Source organism: Cheilinus undulatus, linkage group 17, assembly GCF_018320785.1.
Source record: "Cheilinus undulatus linkage group 17, ASM1832078v1, whole genome shotgun sequence".
Taxonomy (NCBI): domain Eukaryota; kingdom Metazoa; phylum Chordata; class Actinopteri; order Labriformes; family Labridae; genus Cheilinus; species Cheilinus undulatus.
In genome coordinates this window covers 31,221,280-31,242,463 of record NC_054881.1, presented here as the reverse complement: position 1 = coordinate 31,242,463, position 21,184 = coordinate 31,221,280, and the positions used below count along the sequence as shown (strand labels likewise).

Sequence of the window (21,184 nt, the reverse complement as noted above, 5' to 3'; positions counted from 1 at the left end):
AAATGGATTATAGAAGGTTTTCCTGGGAGAGCGCCACTCCTGCCCTCTTGCCATTTCTTTGGAACCTGACTAATATGTATGTGCGAAGGCATAATCACTCCCACGACTCATGTCAATGATCTGTAGGCACTGGCTGTAAGTGAGTAATGCCTGGTTGGCAGGGTGAAGTGCAGACATTGTTTCTGTAGTACAAAAATAGCCAAAGCATCCTGCAACCACAGCCAGTATCTCTCCTACTGTCATCTAGTGTACAAGGATGCTATTTACTCTGCTATAACCTCTAAATTTAGCCCTTTTAAATGATTTATGTCAAAGATTTGGAGACTGTCACGCCTGTTTACCTCACTACGTCCCTCTATGTACCCATCTGTTTTGGGGAGAACACAGAGTAATGGTGAGCCCTTTGTGAAGCTGTGGTGTATTTTTCAACAGTGGGGTGATTACCTGCCACAGGGCTTCCTCAAGCTGGGGTGGTAATATGTTAGCAGACCAGGTGCCATGACATTAACAGGACAGCCCCCACTGTAGTCCTCCTTGGCCCAGTCCTGTAAAGATATGAAGATAGGTGATAAAACCGACTGAAGTGTTTCATTTCGGCAATTAAAATAAATTGCATTTAATTTCTGAATTTTGATTGCTGATCACATTTCTAAAGGCATGTTTAAAATCTTTGCGTTCCAGACATTTCTTTTAAGTTTTTAGTGACATTGAGTAGCAATTTTTTTCATGTGTCATGATTAGGAGTCAGGGAATGCAAGGTGATGTATTTCCTGATCTTGACTTCTAGATTGATTTTTTGTATCTGCACTGCACTGCTGGAAACCTTAACTTAGAGATAGGAGGCAGCTTACTCTCTGCAGAGTTTAGCACTGATCCACAAAAACCCTCTAAGCCCTAAGCTATTTTTACCATTTTGACTCACCTGGACTTTTTGCCTAAATTTGAGCCATGAGCTTCAAAATTAAGGTCCAAACTTCCTTTTTCTTCAGGATGGCCCTGATTTTAAGTTTCTGTGTGCTGCAGTAATGTCACATGAATTTTTAAAAAGTGTTAGGACTATAAAGACAAAAGTAAAAACTACATGAAAATTTAAATAGAATTAAGAGATTTCTATTGGTGACTCACAGTAAACAATAATGACAAAGACTTTTTTGTACAAACTTGATCTCTTGGGGACTAAAATGGGAAACATATAATCATTCTGTGAAAGAAAGTATTCAGGATATTCACATATTTACCAAAAAAAGTCTTTTCACTTCTTTGTGTTATCTTTATTTGTGCCATTATTCAAAACAGTTCCTGTCTGCAGTGACACAGAGGGCCACATCACAGGCTCTCTGTCTCAATATCTCTTCTTTTTGAGCTGGTCAGGCCATCCCCTGCATGAAATGGCCAGTTAGAAATGTGCAGTTTGGCGAAGCATGACACGAAGACAGAGCAGCTTACCATTGGTTGTCACAGCCCATGTGACAAAACAATATGGTGGCTAATGCTAAGCTAGCAGCAGAAACGATCCAAAATGGATTAAAAATGGACAAAAAAGACAATCAAAATCAAGCAGATCTGTATCATTGAGTGTTCTATTGAACTATTGGTCTGTATGCATCTGAACACCAATATGATTAAGGATGTGCAGATCTGATCCTGGCATCAGATATTGATCAGGTCCTGGATATCGAAAATGAACAGAAAGTGCAATTCTCACAACAGCACCCAAGACCAAAGAATATCTGCAGCACTTAATAAGCCCATGAAAGTCACTGGAATGACTTCATGGGCTGGCAGTATTAATCTTAAAGATGTTAGTTGAGTTTTTTTAATGGAGTTGTTAATCTTAAGAGAATCAGTGTACTTTATTTAAAAGGATTGTTGCTGTTTTTAAAAAATGAGGTTTTATGTTGTAGTAAATTCTAAAAACAGATAGGTATTAGTTTGCGAACGAAACTGACAGTGTGTTTGTCATACATTTACACATTTTTACCAGTTGATATTGAGGGTGAAGGGCGGTGAGGGGTGGGGGTGCCTTAAAATATTTCTGACTGCCATGGGGGGCTTGACTGAAAAGTTGCGGAACTACTGGTATAGTGTAACAATGTAACATAACAACGGAACGTAACACAACATATAGTGATATAACATGACAAAGCACAACTTGATGAAGCATGTGATGTAACACAACCTGACAAAGCACAACCTGACTTAGCAAAATATGGTGTACCACAATGTGACGTACCACAACTTGACCTACCACAAGGTGATGCTACACAACAAGACATAGCACAACGTGGCACAGCACAATGTGATGTAACACAACGTGACGTAACACAATGTGACATTGCACAACATGACGAAACTTGTGTGTAACACAAAGTGCATAACACAATGTGTGTAACAACATGACATACCACTACACAACGTACCACAACGCAACATACTACAACGCGACATAAAACAACGCAACATAACACAACGCAACGTAACACAATGCATTGCAATGCAACGCAACACAACGGGACGTAGCACAAAATTACTTTTACTTTGTCAGCACATCAATACTTTCTGATGGTGCTCTGTCCCATCTCTACAAAAGCGTTTAAGTTAGTTCACCATTAGAGTTAATGGATGTAACAACTATAAGCTCACTGAAGAAACAAGGAGCTACGACTTTGCTGTACAATGTGTTGTTGCAGGTCAAAACCTTCTACAGATCCCGCATTACTGACTACATTCAGCTGCCATCAAGTTAAAGCTCTATCAGTTTAATGAGGCTATGCTTGCAACATGAAATGGTCATGAAGAGCATGCACTGCTTAGGCTGCTTTGCACGCACAGTGAAGCCCTCTGTCAACAAGTGTTCACATTGGATGATGGTGAGTGATGCAATAGCCAATAGGGCAAAGATTGTGGGGCAGATAAGGATAAAAATTTAAGTCTATATGTATTAACTTTAAGTTGTTTTCAAAGCTGGAAATAAGTTAATGGGTTAACACTGGTATCAGATGGATCGGGTTTGGTGTTATTATCGGCTGACACCCAAAGCCCAGGTGCTACATCGGTATCTGAGCCTAAAAAGATGGAATGTTATGTAGCTAGCTTTGATTTTAGACTTGTGAGCCTCATTTATTTTTGTGCAATGAATTATGGCATATGTAAGCTGTTTGGGTGGGATAGTGTTGTGGCAAGCAATCACCGACATCAACTACTGTTTTCAGAAGATGCCACAGATGGTACTTGTGCTTTTGCAGACTGTTACAACAATGAGTGCCCCAGTCATAATGTGAATCACATCACGATCTGTCAAATGATTCAGCTTGAGAGAGTACAACTACTTGCAGTGTATAAACACCAACTCCCAACGTGCAGCACAGACAACTTCATATTTGTGGTGATGGTTTATCTGAAGAGGGTTATTTAGAACTCATGCACACATCCCAGCTAGGCTTCTGCTTTAGAGCTCCTGTGTACCCTACCATTATTAAAGCTAACATATAGGATACGTATAGTAATGTGAAAATTTTCAAAATAACCACTGTCTTCCTGTCTGCAAGTCTTATTAATTAAAGCTTTTCCTCTGTGTTCTCTGGTTCATAAATGTCTCCTTTTCCTAACCTTGAATGGCATTTTGTAGTTTCCATAATACTGTTTTCTCTTTTCTATTGCTGTCTCTTCTAATTACCACTGACCTGAAAAGCTGATCTGATACTGTGCGCTGCATGCAAAAATACAGCAGATACAGGGCTGTTTATGCCAAGATATAAACTAGAATTGTTCTCTGCAGTGAGCAATTGCCCTCTGTCCTTGAGCGATTTCAAAACTTGCCAGAAACCCTTACCGACATTTTTCTATATGTTATTTAACCTGCTGGGATATGGACTCAGTTCTGATCATCTGTTGTCCACAGAAGCAGAAGGAATATGATGCATTTTGGTAGTGACTCTGTTGGCTATCTGATTTATCCTCTTAACCACCAATCAGACAGCTACCCTTTCATAGAAAGCATTGCTAGGAACTTATGTTTGGAACCACTTTTCCCTGTTCAAGTCATTTTACTGTGTTTGGCAAAATTGTGGTCTTATTTCATAAGTTCAACATGCTTCAGAAGTGTGCTTGGAGCATCTTTTAATCAGGGTTGGAAAGTAAGTAATAATATTTACTCAAATTACTGTCACTAAATAGTTTTTTGGGCGGCACTCGTACTTTTTGAGTACATTTTGAAATCAGCAATTTTACTTCTACTCAAGTTTTAAAGTACTTTCTCCACTTCTGTTGGCTGCTTGGTAGCAGATAAGAAGAGAATGATTCCACATCTCATCCCACAACAGATGTTCACAGCCAAAACTGGAGTGCTGCTATCTCAGGGATTAACATGTCTGAGTTGATTTTAACACCCAAAATGTAATTTTAAATCCATTCTGAGTGAAATTGTCTTAAGTGCTGGAAATTTTGGGCAGGGTTGATTTCAGTTAAGTTCAGTTTAGTTCAACTCTGTTCAAACTCTGCCCACTGCAATTTCAAATTTGAGGGGATGTATGGGTAGAGTTTCTCATCATGCTCTTTAGCAGAGTGTTTAGTTGTGGTTGGATGTTGCCTGTTGTACAGAGATTCCTGCTGGGGTTATGTTCTTCATGTTTCTGGTGGATTTGCACCATTTGCACCATGAGTGAAGATATCCACTGAGTTAGAGTTCCTGTGACTTTAGGTGTTCCCAAAGGATGCGCAGTGCATTTTCATCAGTATCTATTGTCTTGCAATGACACTGACTCTGCTTTGTTCTTGCCAGAGGAGACCCACCTTGCCACAGATTTTAAAGATTTACTGCAGTTGTCATATTGTAAAACATTTAAGACTTTCTTATGAGCCTGCAACAATGAATAAAAAAGAAAAACCATAATCAAAAGTGTTAGCAATGAGTTTATTGATTCGTTGTGTTGCCTGATTATGGCGTCACTTGGCGTGGTGCAGAGCTGTTTACATCACGCAGACGGCTGATAAACTTTACCTTTGCTTAGTTTAGTACTTCTCTTATTATAATCTAAAGATAAGTGGAAAAAATTGTGTGATATATTCATCATCAAATGTGTCTCATGATGGAGATGAGACGCTAGGGATCTAAAAATAGCTCGTCGTAAAAACTCCACTGTAACTTTAGTTTCTGTTATCATACAAGACTTGATAAAAACAACAGCAATGGACTGTCAGGCCTTCATGGAATCCATGATATTTACCTCACCTATGATATTTACCTTTCTGCACCTGGAGAGTCCAGGTGCAGAAAAGGCATAGCGTGAGCTGCAATTACAGGGGGTGAGGAGCAGTTGGGTGTAAGAGAAATATCATCTTCATTTATTAAAAATCATTCATTACTTTTTTGTGTTTATTCTGTGGTGTGATGTTCAAGTTATTCATTTAACAGAACTCATAAAAATGTAGGTTTCTTTTAGTTTTAAGAATATAGACATTTAAAGTCAAACATTATTTTGACAGTTTAGAATACCCCCCACCCACACACACACACACACACACACACACACACTGCACACTCATGACTGTTTTCCATCCTACAACACCATAGTGAAATTTGCAGATGATATAACTGTGGTAGGGTTGAATCCCTATGGAGATGAGCCTGCCTACAGAGAGGAAGTTGAGGGTTTGACAGAGGGGTGTACAGTTAATAATCTAGCTCTAAAAAAAAAAAAAAAAGAAAAAAGACTTCAAGGGGAAGCAGGATGACCACTTGCCACTGTATATCAAAAGAGAGAAAGTAGGGAGAGTGACGAGCTTCAAATTCCTTGCCACATACATCTCAGAGGACCTCTCACTCGTCAAGAAGGCACATCAGCAGCTGTACTTTCTGGGAGCACTCAGAAAGGTACACCTGTCACAACATCTCCTTGTGTCATTCTACTGCTGCTCCAGATAAGAAGTCCCTGCAGACAATCATAAAAACTTCTCAGAGCATCAGACACCAACAGCTACCTGCCCTGGACACCATCTTCACTTCCCACTGCCTGCAGAAGACAAAACATTCTACAGGACTCATCCCACCTAGCACATCCCCTGTGTGAAGTGTTCCCCTCTGAAAAACACAACAGATTCATCAGAAGTGGCACCACAAGATTTTTGAACACTTTATCCTAAAGCTATCACCATACTGAACTCTGACCTTAACACCAGGCAGCATTAATGTGCAATAACATGACAGCAGTCAGTATAATTGTGCAATAACTTGTTCACTAGCAACACTTTATGGGTGATATGAACTTTTATTTTATACGTTTTATTTTAACTACATATGAGGATGAGGAAATGTGTATGTTTTGGTAAGAATGCTAAATGTTAGTTGTACATTTATGTTCTTATATTTATTTTTTTGCTCTGTCTCTCTTTCCATCGGTCTGTACTTCCTCTTTTCACATGTGTACATACATAAATCCACCAGTGTTTGAGATCAAGTTGCATAAAACACAAAATCATTTCTGTTGGCCATGTTATGTCTGTGGACCAGAAAACAAGGCATCAGAACCCCCCAAAAATGTCCGTTTAAGCAGGTTTATTGAAGCAAGGCCCAACGGACGTGTTTTGACTTATGGACTTTCTTGGCCTTAGTGAAGCCTTTTCCTTTGAGACTTCCTGACTTGGGGTTGATCCCATTTCTACCCCTTAGCCCTTATCTGAGCCATACCACTTGTTTTTGCACGTTCACGTCAGATGAAGGGGTGTCCCATTTCTCTTTGAATTGAGGGCTACGGCCAAGGGCCAAGGGTCAGGACCACACTTGAAACCAAGGGGTAGGATTTGCCTCCATGCACTGCATTTAACTGCAAAATGGCACAACTGACTACAAAGGAGGCAAATAAATGTGAAAATATTTTCTGCATAATAATTATAGAAAAAACACAACAGTTGTGTTTTTTCATATATTCAGTCTTTAGCCACTGGAAATGGGAGTTTATTGTATTTTCAGTATGTACACATGTAAACCAGTGCTATTAACTATAAATATATGGATTTCATACATAAAAGGTTAAGGAGTTTTCCTGGAATTTTTGGCATCCCCCCCACTCCTCTCTCTCCCTAAAATTTTCAGCAGTCTTCACCAGTAATATTTCAGGAATATTCAATGGAAATGTTATCATATGTCTTGTTTTATTCAGTCTCCATATTCTGTCACATTTCTCTAGGGTCAAAACAGCACCATGTTTTGTTGAATTAGTTTGACTGATTGACAAATATATCTGATATTTGGGCCATGACTTCTCATAATGGAGCTTGTGGTGAGTCTCAAGGCTAGACCACTTGAGAACCACTGGTCTACAGTACATAATATCAAATAATCAGAGATTCTGGAGAAATCTCTGTGGCCAGCGGACAAAGCTGAAAGTGAGTGTTGGACTCTGGACCTTTGGGCCCTCAGGTAGCACTGCATTAAAAACATGCATGATTCTGTACTAGAAATCACTGCATGGACTCAGGAACACTTCCAAGAATCACTGTCTGTCAACACAGTTGTCCATGCCATCCACAAATGCAAGTTAAAGCTGTAAAATGCAAAGAAGAATTCATATATGAATAGGATGCAGAAACGCCACTGTCTTCTCTGGGCCAAAGCTAAATTGAAATGGACTGAGGCAACATGGAAAACTGTTCTGTGGTCACTTGAATCAAAATCTGAAATTCTTTTTTTAGACCACAGATGCTGTGTCCTGTAGACCAAAGACAAAGGGGACCATCCTGCTTGTTAGCAGCATACAGTTCAAAAGCCTGCATCTCTGATGGTATGGGATTGCATCAGTGCCTATGGCATCTGTATCTCACACAACTGGAAAGGCTTTATGAATGCTGGAAGGCAGAAAAAAGTTATAGAGCCCCCATCCAGACAACGTCTCTTTCAGATAAGGCCGTGACTCTTTCAGCAAGACTTTGCTAAACCTACTGGCTGCATCCATTACTACATGGCTTCACAGTAGGAGAGTCCAGGTGCAGAAAACATCTGGAGCATCTAGATGGAAAAAAGATGACCCAGGACTGTTGAGCAACTAGAATCCTACCTTAGACAAAAATGGGACAACATTCCTCTCCCAAAATTCCAGCAACTGGTCTCCTCACTTCCCAAACATTTACAGACTGTCGTTGAAAGAAGAGGTGAGGCTACAAAATGATAACATGGCCCTGCCCCTACTTTTTTAGATGTCTTGCTGCCATCAAATAAAAATAAGCCAATATTTTTCATGAAATGGTAAAATGCCTCCATTTCAACACCTGCTATATTGTTTATATGCTATTGTGAATAAAATATGGGTTTAAAAGATTTGACAGTCATTGACTTCTGCTTTAATTCTTATTTGACATGCTGTCACAACTTTCAGGTCAACTTTTCTGTATTTTAAATCCTTTTAAAATTGATTAACAAGATTAAATGTTTCACTTTGTATGTGATGAATGAGGAATACATTGAAGTTTCACTTTTTGAATTTAATAACAGTTAAAAAAATCAACTTTTTCCTTATATTCTAGTTTTTTGGGGAGGACCTTTAATGAGCTGAGCTTCTAGTTACTTAAACAAATGAACAAAAAGATCTACCCTCAGAAGAAATGTAGAAATGCACAACATCTGCTCTGTACTAAACTGTGCTGTTTACACCCATTTGAAGCAAATTACTTTCTTTATCTACAGAAAATTAACTTTATTCCTCTGTTATGGAGATGTTTGAACAACTGTTTTAATTAAAGGGATGTAAAACTTAAGACTGAAAAACAGCAAAAATAATTAAGGTCGAAAAACATTTTCCCTTGCATGAGCACTGCTGGTTTGAAGGACACCAGAAGTGCAGCAGTTGCGTCTCTTTTTTCAGCTGTTTTAAAGGGGCTCTATGCAAGATTTAGAAAAATATCAGTGTAGCGACACAGCCGGCCATTAGGCGAACTACAACAAGTCCACTACGACACGCTCCTTGCTCATGAACGAGCCTCCGGTTTATCAGCTGATACACACACAGACCAAGGTGGTTTATCGGCATCGTTTATACAGAGGAGGTAAGTGAAGTAACACTTAAAAGTTCCACCAACTAAAAATGAAACTGAATAAAGCATATTTGAACCTCTAGTGCTGACACGGCACAAAAGCTATTAAAAAAGGACGATATTTTCATGACCATTTCTATGAATGAACAACTTAGCAACTTACTGCAGCACTGACCAATTTAATTGTCTTTTTACGCGTGTAATGTGTAATGTGCATTGAATGGGACGCATTTTAGAGCAGAAGCAACAGGGCAAACGTTGCTTAGCTCTGATAATGGTGCCTCGACCACGGATATCAGATAGCTGATATTATGTGTTAAAGATATTTTACAAACTAAGTATCAAAACATAAACTCAGTAAGTTGAGTCCAGTGCCAGGAAGCAAGAAAAAGATTAAATATTACCCGGAAAACACTAAATGAGTAACGTGACATTCTTGTTGTTTGGATAGCATCTTTGTAAGCAAGCTAACGTGATGTAGCATATGGTTTATACAACATAAAACACATTGTATTTCATGGTCCAGAGTGATGCTTTACCTGTTCCACAGAAAGACGGCCATCTCTGGATCAGTATTTATCCCGAGTGCCGAGCGTAGCTCCCTCTATTTCTCAAATGATCCATCGATATTTATCCTCCATTTCCCCCTGCGTCGGTTACACTCCCTTTTAGCTTGATGGGCTTCAGCAGATAAAACTGTCTTAGTTTTTTAGGTTTTCGAGGAGTTTGTGTGGGTGTTTGGGCTGAGCTAGCCGGTCGTTTACTCGCCGAAGCAGCCTTCTCCATTCAACACGCCGTTGTCAGCTATAAACAGAGCAACGGGGTGCGCACATTACGTAGTACCCGACGTCACTTCCGTTGAGATTTCGCGGAGAATTCGGCCCGAGTTCTTCACAGAGAAACGACTCCACAGGCTTATACAGGCAAACAAGGAAGACATAAAGAGCCTCATTTTTCACATCGGGATAATGTGCGCACCATTATATACTCAAAAGTGGGAAGTTTTAAAGCAAAAATCTTACATAGAGCCCCTTTAATTGGCCTCCATCAATTTGGTGCCATTTACTTGCCTTTTACACTATATTGCCAAAAGTATTCACTCATTTATCCAAATAATTGAAATCAGGTGTTCCAATCACTTCCAAGGACACAGGTTTATAAAATCAAGCACCTAGGCATGCAGACTGTTTCTACAAACATTTGTGAAAGAAGCTCAGTGAATTCCAGCGTGGTACTGTGGTAGGATGTCACCTGTGCAACAAGTCCAGTTGGGACATTTTCTCGCTCCTTGAGATCCCAGTCAACTGCCAGTGGTATTATAACAAAGTGGAAGCGATTAGGAACGACAGCAACTCAGCCACCAAGTAGTAGGCAACGTAAAATGATGGAGCAGGGTCAGCAGATGCTGAGGCGCATAGTGCGCAGAGATCGCTAACTCTCTGCAGAGTCAATCGCTACAGACCTTCAGACTTCACGTAGCCTTCAGAATAGTGCATAGAGAGCTTCAGCCATACATCACCAAGTGCAAAGCGAATGTTGGATGCAGTGGTGTAAGGCACGCCGCCACTGGACTCTAGAGCAGTGGAGACATGTTTTCGGGAGAGACGAATCACGCTTCTCTGTCTGGCAATCTGATGGATGAGTCTGGGTTTGGTGGTTTCCAGGAGAATGGTACTTGTCTGACTGCATTGGGCCAAGTGTAAAGTTTGGTGGGGGGGATTATGAGGTGGGGTTGTTTTCACCTTTGGGATGAATTGGAGCAGAGACTGAGAGCCAGGCCTTCTCGTCCAACATCAGTGTGTGACCTCACAATTGCGCTTTTGGAAGAATGGTCAAAAATTGCCATAAACACACTCCTAAACCTTGTGGAAAGCCTTACCAGAAGAAATAAAACTGTTATAACTGCAAAGGGTGCACCGACATCATATTAAACCCTATGGATTAAGAATGGGATGTCACTTATGTTTATATACCAGTCAAGGCAGGTGAGCGAATACTTTTGGCAATATAGTGTATATGTCCAAATATCACAGTGACAGCTGAAGTCAATTATTACACTGGGAAATTCAGGAACTTGCCTGACTGGCTCATTTTGTCTAATTCTCCTCTAATCTAAGATCCGACTTCTCTTCTGTTTCCTTACTTCTTTCTTCCTTCATGCTGGTTTTTACAGAGGGGTCATTTTAAAGTGGCTTGCTATCTTGTTGGGTAAACACCTGTATGCATGGTTCCACATAGGTGAATTCATGTCCCCATGTCTGCACTATTGCAAGCAGCAGGAACGTCAGAGGGTTAGACTGTTGGCAGAAGTATCATAAGAAATCCCACCTCTGCCACAAACACATGTCACCAAACAGCTGGCATCGTTTACCTAATGTTAAACGTTCAATTTCCAACAATAAAAGAGCACCCCACACATTGTAGTGGTGAAAAATACAGCTTGTTTGTCTGCTATGCTTACATACTGCAGTGATGCTTCCACAAAGCACCTGAAAAATTACTTACATCTCTTTTCAGATAAAGCTAACTGACATGGTCTTTTTATGCAGCTTATTCACCTCCCATTTCACTATCCTTCACTGTAAATCTTTAAATAAATGAATTTGATTTAGTTCTGCTGGCCCAGATGCAGAAATTTGATCCAAAAAATAGCTTCCCCTTTGGATTCCAGGATTTAAAAAAGGCCATAAATCTTGGCAATACTCAATGCTGCCTGAAACCAAACTATTATTGTTTTATTACACCAGACATTTGAAACTGAACCACTTACTTTATCTTCATAGTGGATGAAAGATGCAGCCTCAGGACCTAGGTATTTGACCAGGCTGGAAACCACAGCTTTTCTTCTCTCTCCACCCTGCAAACAAAAGAAAAAGTCTGTGCCAACATGGTGCTTACATTTCACTGGCTCATCACTCAGAAATGTAACAGCAGGCTGCTAAAATATGAATGCCTATTCTAGAAACCAATCCAAGGTGGACACAGGAAGCAGCAGTCAATTTGAATAACTCAAGCATGGTAAGCACACAGTCCTGGTTGCATTTGTCTCCACAGTGTACAAGCAATGGAGGCCTGATGGCCAAAGGACACATATCCATAAAACATGCTGACAGATGTTGCCAAATTTTTGAAGATACCACATCAGTTTGTCACGTTGCTTTTGTTCTCAGCCCAGCCTTGTGCAATGATTTGGTCCTGAAACACAACAATGAGTTCGAGCATGGATGCCAAATTGCTTGCAAGACAATACAGTCATGCACAAAAGTATTGGCACCCCTGGAATTTTTCCAGAAAATACACCATTTCTCCCAGAAATTGTTGCAGTTACAAATGTTTTTGGTATGCACATGTTTATTTCCTTTATGTGCATTGGAACAACACAAAAAAGCTGAAGAAAAAAGCCAAAATTGTACAAAATTTTACACAAAACCCAAAAAATGTGCTGGTGTTGAAAGCAACATTACGTCAAGTTCACGGTGTTGACTTGGCATAAGGTGCCTTAGTCAAAATGCCTTGTTGGTCAGAGGAGAATGGTTAGATAATGAGGCAAACATGACACAAATAACCACTTGTTACAACTAAGGCATGCAGAAAGGCTTCTATGAATGCAGAACAAATTGAACCTTGACTGAGACTACTCTGGGTGTTATTTTTGTCTGCTAGGAAGAGCAAACTTTATTTCACACAGGCTCAAAAAAAAATCTGAATTGGTTGATGAGTCTTTATAACTGTTGCCACATTCAAACGATAAGGACAGAATTTGTCATAAACAACATTAACATCTGCCAGACCATCAACAACTATAGCACTTAAATCACCCTCTTCCCAATCTGATGCTTAGCAGATTCTTCTTTTCATGCCTACACAATGGTTGATGTCATATAATGGGTTGAAAAAACATTTACTTTAATTCGCATTTGTACAGGTACCCAACTAAGTGTTCTGTAAATATACAGTCCTGTGCACAAGTTTTATGCATGCAGGGTGCTTAGGATTCACTGTGAGGCCCGACGTGCTACAACCTGGGGCTGAAGGGAGTCAGCCAAAGTCAAGTCTGCAGCATCTCTTTTGTCTGGGCCTTTGGTAATATGCCTGGAGACCGCTGGGGGTTTAAGGGCCCTTGGAACATCCACAGAGTGACCAGGGGCCTGTGGCAACCCTATGACCTGGCCAGACGTACCCAAGGCCACACTTGTTTGCCACATTCACCCCTTACTGTGCCTTCAAGATGTAGACATTGTTAATTTACAATACATTATTTTCCCATGCCCCTGGTAATATGCAAAGACATCCAGAGAATGACCAGGGTTTTGTCAGTGCTCCTTCCTGACCAATGGTGCCCTCTGGTGGGCTTACTCACCACATCTTCTCCTTGCTTAAGCCTCAATTTTTGGCCAAACATGCCTTAACACCAAAGTATAAATGAGATCAAGTGGACCACATGCAAGCTTTTATTTTAAAAATTTCTCTCACTATATCTCATATAGTCCAGGGGGCATGGGTATGAAACCAGAATGCATGAGATTATGGGCTAAAGGAAGCATCCATAAACCCCTCAGAAGATCTGCTGCGAACATCCTGGTGCCAGATACCACAGTCAGTCAGAGGTCTACTTTAGTCCATGTCTCATTAGGTCCGGGCCAAAACAGTCCTGACCTGACAAGTGGAGCACCAACATAGTATTAGGCAGGTGCTCATAATGTTAGGGCTGATCGATGTACAGTGAACAAAACATATTTATTATTAAATAGCTTAAACATGCACTGTGGCCTTGGTCAATTATTGGAAAACAAAACACAACAGCAAGTTGATTGCAACCAAGTACAAAATGCAGGCAAAATAAGAAAAAAACACAGCTAACTCTAACATTGTTCCATATTTTTTGATCATATTAGATGGCACACACAGTGTGAAATAATAAAGTTGATGTCCTCCTGCCTCTCACGCACACCAACATTGTGTTTTCCTCTGTTTAGCAGAGAGACAGCAAGCAAGGGTTAATTATTTAGCAGTTTGTGCAGCAAGGCACAGCAGGGAGACAGCAGCTCTGGAGCTCTGTGCAAGTCAGGCTAATGACCAAATTCTAAACAACACCAGAGACAATGCAGGATTTATTTATTTTCCAGGAAGTGGGAAGCAGTGGGGCTGGATGAAAATGTCAACATTGGAGGCAACAAGAAGAAGAAAGAGGTCATGGCGTGCAAAGTGCGTGGGATAGCAGAGGGATTGCAGCTTTCAGTGGCAATACTCTGTCTTGGCAGAAAATATAAAAGGGAACCTTATTAACCTGAGTACAGCCATAAAGGTGTATCAATATATAAACATTATTTCAGAAAACTATTCAGCATCATTTTAAATTTTGTGAGATCTATAAAATATCCAAGTAAGTTTTTAATTGCAGTTGTTTATAAGAATAGTGGCACTTTTTTCGCCTTAGTCCTTTATGGTGGGATTGGGATATGATCAATCCAGTCCGATGCACATCGTTGGACTGGGTTTTGACAAGGACCTCACCTTACTATACTGCACAAAGCGACGCCACACAATACAACATAATACAATACAGTATGATACAATATGAGAGAAAATTAGATGTTTTGTTGCAATAGGAAATGATATGATGCTATGCATTAAATTACAAAATAATGATTTGTACAGTGCCACAAAAGTATTCACCCCCTTGCATTTTTTACCCTTTAATTGATTTGATAAATCAACAATGGTCAATACAATTTGGCACTTTTGACATAAGAAATTTACAAAAAAGCCTCAGAACATATTTCTACAAAGTGATGTCAATTAAATAATAATGTGTCAGAAAGGTCCAGTCACAGGTTAATCAGGCTGACATTACACCATGAACACAAAAGAACACTCCAAGCAACTCAGGGATATGGTTATTCAAAAGTAAAAGTAAGGGGATGGATACAAAAAAAGAACCAGGACCTGACAATATGCTAAATACCACATTATATGACACAATTGGATACCACATAACATGACACGATTGGATACCTCATGATATGATATGACATGATACCACATGACGCGATGCATTACTATACAATATGATATGTTAGGCTTGGGTATTGACAAGGACCTCACGTTAAGATACACTACAATAGATACCATACAAATTGTGTCCCAAAACTTAGTGGTGCACTACTCACTGAAAATTTAACTACAATAACTCTTCTCCCAACCTGCTTTGGCATGGGCTTTTATATAGTTAGGGGCGAAGTTTAGATGGACTGTAAGCTGGTATAAACAATGGCTGCCACCAGTGTGGCGATTAGTTTAAATGTAGCTACAGTAAAGCAGCAGTTTTATGAGAACTGGGCCACATTTCTTTATTTAATCGAGCAAAGAGCCACACTCAAAGCTTTTCTTGGTGGATATGTTTTTGAACTTCTCCCTACTGGCCTTGGCTTGAGTTTTATCCACCAACAAGCCTCCACTGATTATTTACTGCAACAGCTTCTGCATGCCTATCCTTAATGTTACTTCCAAAGCTGTGCATGCCTACTAACTCATTTTGTTTGGATATATGTAACAGTGTATCTGGCGTGTGGGGTTAAAAACAAACTGTAAGCCCTGGCAAAAAAAAAAAAAAGTACATTTTCCTTTGTAAATCCATGCACAGCACTGGTAACAGACAAAAAACTTACTGCTCACATATACTAACTAATTTGAAACAAGGCCTATTTTTCCTTAGACAAGAAAATATTTTTTTCTAAGTATTCAGTGTCAGTTATCAGTCATTAACCAGCTGATGGCATGGGTAACATTTTTGAAGAAGCCAAGTGAGAAAACACTTCATGCACCTTTTTGGGGATTTGCAGGAAGAGTTATGCTGCTGCTTTAGAGGACTCTCTTTTCTATCTTTCTCTCTCTCACTCTCAACTCAGCAGGTTACCAACAGTGTAAATAATTCTAAACATGCCATGTTTTAAGCACTCAACATGCACAAATATTTTCCATACTTAAAAGTGGGCAATTTCAGAGACCAGCTAATCCCAACACCATTTCTTAAGGTAAGTTTAATCAACAGCAAAACCACAGAGAGAGAGAGAAAGGTGCATTTAACTCACCCTATTTGACAAATATTCTTCTGTTGTTCATGGTTATGAAATCAATACTGACCATACACATTGGCTAGTTGACTGTGCCGAACACAGCGACAGTATTTCAATAATTTCTATCACCAGAAGTCCCATCATTCTTCCTACCCTTTCAGTTTTGGAGTTTTCCTGCTCAAAGGTTTAATTTCAACTTTGTGTTTTTTTTTTTTTTTCTTTTAATGAAACCTCTAAGTCTCGTGTCTCAGCAACTACACTTGCTAATGAGTTATCAGCAGTCAGAGGGCTGTTTTCTGTTATTTCAAGCCAGTCATGCTGATACCATGTCATGATTTGATTGGACTGAAGCCATAGGGTTTCTGGCTTCCTTTGGAAGGGGCCTTGACTAATCACAGTTTGGCAGTGACATGATCATAACCTCATCTGACTGGTTAATTCTTGATCTTTTGTTTCACCAGGGGATGCTGACTTTATACTGCCCCCTTGAGATGGGAAAGAAGCCAATTAATCCCAGCCACTGTAGTTTCACCACATCTACTATGTAAAAGTGTGAAAAGGCCCCATTTAAGTCATTGTAAAATGAGATACAGGGAAGACCAGGGATAAGCAAAAGCAGAGAGAAATTACCTACACTGTTAACTGTTTTATCAAAATGAATACCGCAGTTAAATCAAAAGGGTGAAGCCCAGCTCCCCTTGAAGTTGAAGTTAAAGTGGTGTCTGTATACACAGACCCTGGCCTCTGTCTTTAGAGCTCCCGGCAAACTCTCCACAGGTCAGGACTAAATGAAATCAGAGTGATCAGGTGACAGATCTGTCTCTCTTATGTATTAGTGTTTAAAGCCTTTGGGAATTGTGATAAACATCTGATGCGTCATCAAGCACCCACAAAAATTTGAGTGCACACAGACATTCATATGAATGACAAAACCTTGTTCAAAAACAGCTTATTTTGGTAGAACAGACCAGTGGGCCTCAATTGGTGGGTCAGGACCCAAAAGTGGATCATAGAGCTTTTATCAGGGGGTAGCAAATGAATGCCTGGATAAAAAAAAGTGTGGTAAAGTAAAATAGTGTGTGCTTGCATGTCGTTGCTTGGCTTCTTTCATTTTGATTTTGTTGTGTTCTGTCTCTTTGTTTACATCTAGGGTCCAGAATGTATTTTTTTTCATCTAACAACTTCTGGTTGAGTTTTAGGAAATTTCTGGTAATGATTTCTCTTTTTCTTTTCAGAATTAGGGAAGGGAAGGAACCAGAGGCATCACCAGTTCAGAACCACTGGTTTAGACTATTTCTTAGGCCTGTGTGGGCATGTCATCTCACGATTTGTGTGACTGATTGGTCATAAAAATGCTGAGTTGCAGTATTAGCACAATGACCCGAATATATATCTGATATCTTTTAAATTAACTAGTGATTCCTCATATCCGCGCACATCTCCTCTCTCAACGCTCTTACACAGTTTCTGAACTGAACAGTTTGACTTTTCAGCCATGAATGAAACACAAGCGTAGTTTACTGTGGAGATGGACATTGACCGCTCACGCCATGAATTACCAGGAATTAGAGCTCGAACCCGAAGATGGAAAGACAATACTTGGTTATGCATCCTGCACCGTCTGTCAACGCTCGCCAGGCCTGAAATCTGAAACGATGACTCTTCCAGTGTGCTTTTAAAAGTAAAAGCTTAAACAACGCTTGTGTGGCTTAGGGCGTGGACATCAGATCTCCGTCGGGTCCAAATATCCCTTATTTAAAGGGATACTTAAACATTTTGGCAAATTCGCCCATTGCTATAATCCCTATAGTCTCAGTAATAGGTTGGTTACATTTAGTTGTCGGTGCACGCTGTTTTTAGATCGGCGGGTCTGAGTTAGGAGCTGCTCTACCAGCGCAATGGAATCTTATGGTAATTCTGGCTTTCCCTCATCAAACTCATCAAATACACAATCCAACAACTCCAAAATGCTCTTGTGGACAAGTTGTGACCTGCACATTCACCACGCTATGAAATAAAGTAAAGCTCTGTTAATGAGTAACAGTGGCCTCCATGCTCTGTTATCAATCAGTCTTTCTGGTCCAACAAAAAGTGCCACGCAGTCAAACGGTAACATTAGCTACATTAGTGCTAAGAGTTAGCTCGCTATCTACCACATTATCGTATTATCAAAGACCATGTTCTTACCAAATGTTAGACTTTTGGTTAAGTCCTACATGTCAACATTTTTGATGTGGTTGCCAGCTGCTATGAGCTAACTGAAAGTGAAGCTTTGACATTCACTGGGGGAAAGAACTACCTTTGAATACTGACATGTTAGTGACTCAGAAAGGAGTAACATTTCTGGGTTTATTTGAGACGTGAAGCATCACTCTAGCATTAAGGGAGACATGAGTAATCTTGCCAACTATGTTTTCACATTGTCACTGACCAGGTATTTGCCCACCAGCAGCAATAGTTGCTGCTTGCACAAATAACACCACACAAAATACTACACATCTTGTGTAATATTTGTGTTGTTTGGGCTATTCTACAGACTTTCATGAGTAAATTGACCAACAACCAACAAAACTTCATTACATGAAAATGACTTTTCTTGTGAGAGTTTGCCAATACTCTGCCCTGATGAAATGATCAGGAATGATTTCATTTGACAAGTTGTACATCAAGACTTCATTTTTGTTCTACAGACTATTTTCTAAGGTGTCTACTCACATGTCACTGAAAAAATATGTACAACATGACAATCATGAACTTTGGCAACTATTATGGTGGAGGGCTTAAATGACATTTTTGTTGGTGCGACTTAAATGTATTTTATGATTGTGTGACGATGTATTTATCAGATAACTTCCAAAAAAACCTGCCCACAAACCCTGTTTCACATACTTTACTGATAATGTTCAAGAAAGGGACTGGTGCTGAGTCCAAAAATTTTATCTTGGCCTACAGCGGTGGTTTCCAATTTTTTTTCTGTCGGGCCTCCCTTTTGCAGGTAAAAATATTTTCAGACATAAAAACATTTTTAAGTTTTATACACCAGTCCTGCAATGATTTATTTCATTTGGTGATACAGATCTCCCAGAGTCCTGCGTACAGCTGTGATACTGCCAATCTTTTCATTTTCAATGTCCTGCTGTGATTCGTTTCTGTCTTAATTGAGGCAACAGCAGAAAAACCTGTCTCACACAGGTAGGATGTTGCAAAAGGAAAGAGTGTGGCCAAGGCTCTCGAGCCTAGCAGTGGAAACTGTAACACTTTTCCACTCCAATCCAAAATGCAGAAAATGTCAAGGACTATATCTAAAGCAAATGCCAAAAGGGCTTTACTTGTCAACCTGTGATCTTAAATTTGCAGTTTTTTTGCAGAGCTGCTGACAAGTTTAGGAAAATGTAACCACTGTGAAACTCTCACCACATTATTTTTATTCATTTAAGCTTGCTTCACTTCATCTCCATGCCACTGGACCACAGCTGCTCTCTGTCTTGCTTGGGGCAAGTTTATGGCTGTCGGAGCCAGCGTACCCTGCACGAGGCTTTGATTATAGGAATAAAAGGGGAAAAAGACTTTTTATAATTAATTTAATGTATCAGTTTGGGGCATGGGAAGACCAATATAGTATTGTAAAAACATATATGACAATACTTTACTGTACCAGCCCTGTGAACTAAATGCCTTGTACAAAGAGTGTCCTTGAATACAACACCTTTTAAACCATCATCTGCCTTATTTTTCATTGCAGTGTTTTTTACAACTTCCAAGAAAACCCCGCTGTTCTCTTTCATCCACACAGGGCCTCTTTTCAGATTTCACTTGGTGCATAATTTCACGTGCCATTTTCATAATGCTGCCCCTGAGCATTTTGTTGAACACACTAGCATCATTTCAGTAAAGCATACCACGCTAGCTTCGTCTCACACGAGATGTTATCCATGCTTAACCCTAAACATGCAAGAGATATAGTAAAGGCACTTGGTGATGCTCCAAATCCATTTGCAGTATGTCAAGCACTTATTTAGGGTTCACTGGCATTGAAGGCTGTTTCAGATATTACCACCCACATTCAAATTCAAATGCATTTTTTTCCATCAAATTTGTGTCTAATAAAACTACCAGACTTCAGAGTTCAGTCATGGCTGTGACATCTTACCAGGTGACATGGAAGATCAGGAATAGCTCGTCATGATAACAGAATACCTAAGGGCTGCCCACAATTTCAGCCTCAGTACAAACTACAGTGTTTTTTTTTTTTTTTTACTGCCAACAACAATAACCTGATAAAGAAAAATGCATGACAGTTTTAAACTAAAAATACATTAATAGAGAGTTCTTCACATCAATATAAAATAAAACTTATGAATGCATTTGCATCAATAAGCCATTACCTCCATTGAGGTCCACTTGGTAGCCAGCTCGCCGGCAAAGAACCCAACCAAGGCAGCGTTTCCACTGGGACTGGTGGCATCGAAGGTGACACAGAACGGACACTCAGTGGAGGAACCCACCACTATTTCTCCAGAGAAGCCCTTCTCCCTCCAGAAAGCCTAAAAAAGCACAGACAGATTACAGTAACACAAAACATATCTTTAAATCGCATACACAGGTTGTGTATAATAGCCTAGAGGTAGGTGTCTACATGAAGAAAATGAACCACACTAATTAGACATTTCTATAGGAGGCATTTTGTGGCAATAAAGTATGTTTTACCCAAGGAATAATATCAGTTACATGTGTTCCTTTAATCTATCTTCAGTGGCAAGGAAAAGTGTGTGGAAATGTTCTTTTTATGAATTCATGCTGTAGTAGATTCACTCTGATGTTTAGAGTCATTGTCCTGCTCTTCTTCTGAGCTTCAGCTGGTGGACAGCCACCTTGACATACCTTTATAAACTTGGTTATTCATTTTTCCCTCAATGATAGAAACTCTTTCAGGCCCTGAGGCAGCAAAGCAGCCCATAATTATGATGCTCGCTCCACCATACTTTACTGTGAGTACAACATTCTCATGTTGATATGCAGCACCCTTTAGATGCCAGGGTCATGACCCTGATGAAGGCTACATGTGTTGCTGAAGATTTCTGTTC

At 39.8% G+C, this 21,184-nt stretch overlaps 1 protein-coding gene across 2 annotated transcripts in view; it reads right to left on the bottom strand.

Annotated features, from left to right (window-relative positions):
* si:ch211-127i16.2 (probable flavin-containing monoamine oxidase A) overlaps positions 1 to 21,184 on the bottom strand; it is a 128,959-nt gene that overhangs the window by 30,115 nt on the left and 77,660 nt on the right. For both annotated transcript variants that reach the window (XM_041811229.1, XM_041811228.1), the window contains exons 9-11: positions 20,486 to 20,644; positions 11,795 to 11,881; positions 445 to 545 (exon numbers count right to left, since the gene is read on the bottom strand). In XM_041811229.1, the coding sequence (XP_041667163.1) occupies positions 445 to 545; positions 11,795 to 11,881; positions 20,486 to 20,644 (347 nt within the window). The remainder of the gene's footprint in view (positions 1 to 444; positions 546 to 11,794; positions 11,882 to 20,485; positions 20,645 to 21,184) is intronic.